General features: G+C 43.8%; 1 protein-coding gene across 4 annotated transcripts in view; it reads left to right on the top strand.

The window, feature by feature from the left end:
• il34 (interleukin 34) overlaps positions 1-4,662 on the top strand; it is a 104,012-nt gene that overhangs the window by 89,820 nt on the left and 9,530 nt on the right. For 3 of the 4 annotated variants that reach the window (XM_015383805.1, XM_015383807.1, XM_015383809.1), the window contains one exon: positions 2,863-3,046. In XM_015383805.1, coding sequence (XP_015239291.1) covers positions 2,863-3,046 — 184 coding nt within the window. Of the gene's footprint in view, positions 1-2,862; positions 3,092-4,662 lie in introns of all 4 variants that reach the window. The other variant, XM_015383806.1, reaches the window with a different exon arrangement.

The raw sequence follows: 4,662 nt of genomic DNA, 5'->3' as shown, positions 1-4,662 counted from the left end.
GCAGACGAGCTCCGAGCCAGCTCCCATGTCAGAGGATGAAGAGAGCACATCCAGTTAGTCACAGTCAGAGAAACAGGACTACACTGGAAAAACAGGCAAATCTCCAACATCTATAAACAAAGGTGTTGATGGCAGCAGCACAGCTGATATTTCTCTCCAAGAAGACAGAGAATAGACAAAGTCCCCGGATGCTGTTCTCTTCCCTCCCTCTTTACCCAGCATGCATCGGAGCAGATTTGTCTGTTCTTGAGATTGACAGCTGTCCCAGCATGCACTGCTGCAGCAGCAGCTTCCAGGGGAGCGCTCACAGAGCTCAGAGTGTTAAAAGTTCTCTTTTCTGTTGCTTTTGTTCAGTAAAATACATTTTAAGATCATTTGAGGCGAGAATATTATACTTTAAAGCATCACTATATGGTCCATTTACCGATTTAATGCGTAATAAAAAAAAATGTTAAAAATCAGAAGTTTAGAGGACCACGGCAACCAGCGGACCTCTGAGGCTAACGGCAGCCAGGGCTAACCGCCACCGGTCTGCAGCAGCCCTCTCTTTGGGCATAGCCATGTGTGAAGGACCGCTGGCTCTGATGGCGATTTGTTCTGTTTTATTTGACAAAATGTTCATTTGATTTATGTTTATCTGACTGTGTTAATTATTATTCCCCCACTAAATGAAAAAAGTAAGGATGTATTATTTTCTAGAGACTATTAATAAGAGGAGGTGAAATGCAGCTCTAAATGAGCCGGGTATGTGGTGATGTCATCAGTACGCTTCTGTTCCAATTGACCCATATTTATGCTTTGTGCTCCCGTTCTCCCCAAGTCCACACTGTTCTGTGTTCTTCTCCAGAACATACTTGGACGCGGGTCAGTACTCGCGTTCTTGTGAATTGAGAAACGACCTAGAATGCAGTGAAAACATCTCAGGGAAGATGCAACATTTGATCTGAGGTTTTGTTTTCGTTCACCTCTTAATTTAAAGGAGGCTGGCGACGACCATGAGGTGCTTTACCGCCACCAACTGGTCAGGAGTGTAGCAGCTTTATCAGGCTGTCCACTCGTACTCGGAAATTTGTGATTCATGTATCTTTGTAACTTGTATTCTCACAGATTCAACATGATGTATGCCTTTTTTAGCTGAAAACAAGGATAAAAACATCTTAATTTATTCAAGTTGTGTCAAATTCCAACACTGACTAGGACTTTTACCTCATAGACTTATCTAAGCAGAGATTTATGCAGTTTATGCATTTAGAGCATAGTGTGCATTAAAGGCCAGGCTGCCCTGCAGCCTCATAACGGAGCAGATATCTGAGGCAAAGACGGCAGGCTGGATCCAAAGCTGATCAGTTATCTGATTCTGGATCATATCTCACCCGTCCTCTCGTGGTTTGCAGTTTAAAGAATTTCTTCGGTCTATGTAGTAATTGGTTTAACAGATGAACACAAAATAATAGAGGCTCTATTGTGGCCGTGAACATTTTTCCGTCTGTGACCTCTGGTCATTTTTTATCTCCATCAAACATAAGGATCTCAGACTGCCACAGTCACATTACTGAAATACTTGATCTTTACCTAAAGAGAAGTGACAGTAATGACCCTAAATCACATTAAAAGTTGTTTTCAAACCTTCCAGTAATTTCATAATTTCAGATCACAATCCCAAAGGAGCAGTGGAGTCTTCCTCTAAAATCCAATTAAATTCAGTCTATTTATTTAAAAACTATTTACAGCAAAGGTCAGCTGAAGTTTACCCTTAAAGTCTTTTTTTAAACCCCCCCCCCGCCAAAAAAAGGAGAAACTATTAAAAAAAGTTAGATTTCTGCTGATCTAATGGATGCATTTCAGACATTTGCTTGGGAAGTTCTGGTCCTGGAAGCCAAGAGTTAGCTATCCACTCGGTTCACACCTGTCAGCAGCTTCGAAATGTTTCAATCAAAGACAGAGAATACCTTTGGCCTCATTGGGTCGAGTTAATCAATAACTTCTGTCTTATCGACATTAAACCCAATTAAGTTATGCCTCCATCCACCCATGGATAACATGGACACACTAGTCTCATGACTGTAATGAGCTTTGGTCATGTGGCAGGAATAAAAAGCATAGCGTCATCAGTATAAAGTGAGAGGCGTTCGTAATTAAAACAGTGGCCTCAGAACAGTGCCTTGAGGAGCACCACATGTGGATTAATAATTACCGGATTAAAAAGACCTGAACCCATCCAGTAAACATGGACTCCTAAGTCTATTGGTGTCTCCACTGAGACCCAACAATACCAACGATTTAAGTGGATCCTGTCTGCTGGTGCGTCCGTTTAAAGCTTCTACTAAAGAGCTCTCAGTGTCCGAGTAGGAAAGCATTTCAAAGATCTTCCTACTGCAGCGTGCCTCAGAGGTCAGAATACAGAAATACTGGACTTGTGCGGATCTGAACCCTGCAGAAAACTGTTTCTAGAAACAGAAAAAGCCGTAAGAATAAAGACAGGAATAGGTCAGGATGAGTCAGGGTTTGGTCCAGATGTTAATGATCTGCTTCAATCAGAGCTAGAAGTTAGGAAGGAAGCAGGAGCAGGACTACAAATATTCACCTCTAACAGAAATCTGGTGGATTTGGGATTTAAAGCCTTTGAATATATTTATAGATGTTCTGCATCAAAGTAGGAATGTAAACAGGCTGGAGCCTCAGTGTCCCAAACATAAACTAAACAGAGCCTGAGAAGAGCGAGTTGAATTCTGCCGAGGTTATTCGAGGGCTGAACGGCGGGTTTGGGGATTTATCACGGCAGTCAGCCAGTCAGTCATCCATCAGTTGGAAGAAGGCCTGTCAGCCTCTCAGCTGTGTTTGTGGTTGTTTTGCTGTTTCCAGGTGTTTCAGCAGGAGCTTCCAGAGACCGTCCAGGACATTTGGGATCAGTTAACAGAGGAGCCCGACAGGGTGCCGGAGTCCAGCTGGAGATTGGCTTCTCCTAAATCCCTGGTGGACAACCTGTGCCACACCATGTACTGCCTTTTCTGGGACTGCTTTTCCAGCACAGAAGCTTCTCAGGACTGTGAGTTCTACACGGAAGATCTTTAAATCCTTCATCATCTTTCAGGTTGTACATCAAAGTCACTCGAGCGCATGAAAATGTTTCAGCAAATCAGCAATGACCTGAGTTCTTTATGAAACATGCATGTTTGCATGCTGATGTGTTGCATGTGGGGTTCGGGCTGAAGCGCCAAGCTGAGGTCCTCCTGCCCCTCACTCCGCCAGATGCATCCCTTCGTTATTCTTGTTTTGTTTTAGCTTTGCGATGTTGTGAAAGTGTCTCTGCAGCTTATAATCAAAGCAACATGATGCTTTGATGCTCCAGGTCGGGCCGCAGCCTCTGCCAGGCCATCTGGTCAGATGATGTGCCTTCAGGTTCCCATGAAGCCATGTTAATATGTAGCCTGACATCCTGGAAGCTGCCTTACACAGAACCATGTGCAGAGCCGCCACTGGAAGGTGTTTGTGAAAGACATGCAGGTGCTCTGAGGAAAATCCTCAGCAGGTGTTCTAGCGGACCATTCATCATCGCCAGTCATCAGCAAATCACATGCAATCACAGCAAACCAGACCTCCTGACAGGATAAAAACAGCAAGTTCCATGCAGCAGGATTCTGGGTTTAAGAGAGAAAGGTCCTCTTCGTGATCTTAGCCTTTTCATCTGAGGCCCAGACATGTGGTGTTATGAGGAAAATCCTGCAGCTCCGTTTTGTTCTTCACATAATCTCTATTTGGACCACGTAGGTAGGATTTGATAAGGACCAGTAAGAACACCTCCAGTTCCTGTAGCAGCAATATCAACTTCTCAATTTAATTCAGTTCAGTTTATTTCTATAGCACCAATTCACAACACATGTCATCTCATAGCACTTTACAGAGGCAATTATACCAGATCATACATTCAGATTGGTTCAAAGTTTTCTATCTAAGGAAAACCAGTTGTTTGCATCGACTCATTGACTCTTCGGTAATCCCTCACACCCAGCATGCTTTGAGTGGCAGTGGAGAGGAAAAGCTCCCTTTTAACTGGAAGAAACCTCCAGCAGAACCAGACTCAGTGTGAGCGGCCATCTGCTGAGGCCGACTGGGGTTCAAGGAGACAGAAGCAGACATAGAGGCAACTGTCAACCAGCTCCGCAGGCGGCAGAGTCCAGAAAAAAACACAGCTGGGAAGACAAGCTCCCTATATTTCTCTCCAGGATGCAGTCATAGCCAAACAGGAACAGACCAGATGAAGCTACTATGATGAGAAAAAAGGAGAGAGAGCATAAAGTTAGAGATTGAACTAACAAGTATTGCAGAATGGGAGAATATATATAGAATGAAGCAGAATAACGTCTTCCAGCAGTCTAAGCCTATAGCAGCATAACTACAGTTAAAGCTCCGGATAACCTGAGCCCCTCTAACTTTAAGCTTTATTGAAAGGGAAAGTTTTAAGCCTAGCCTTAAAAGTAGACAGGGTGTCTGCCTCACGGACTAAAACTGGTAGTTGGTTCCACAGGAGAGGAGCCTGATAACTAAAAGATCTGCCTCCCATTCTACTTTTAGAAATTCTAGGAACCACTAGTAAACCTGGAGCTTGAGGCCGCAGGGCTCTGTTAGGAACATAAGGAACAATCAGATCTCTGATATCAGATG

This window comes from Cyprinodon variegatus, unplaced genomic scaffold (assembly GCF_000732505.1).
Source record: "Cyprinodon variegatus isolate N-32 unplaced genomic scaffold, C_variegatus-1.0 Scaffold294, whole genome shotgun sequence".
In the NCBI taxonomy this organism is placed as follows: domain Eukaryota; kingdom Metazoa; phylum Chordata; class Actinopteri; order Cyprinodontiformes; family Cyprinodontidae; genus Cyprinodon; species Cyprinodon variegatus.
This window is presented reverse-complemented; position numbering and strand designations above follow the sequence as displayed.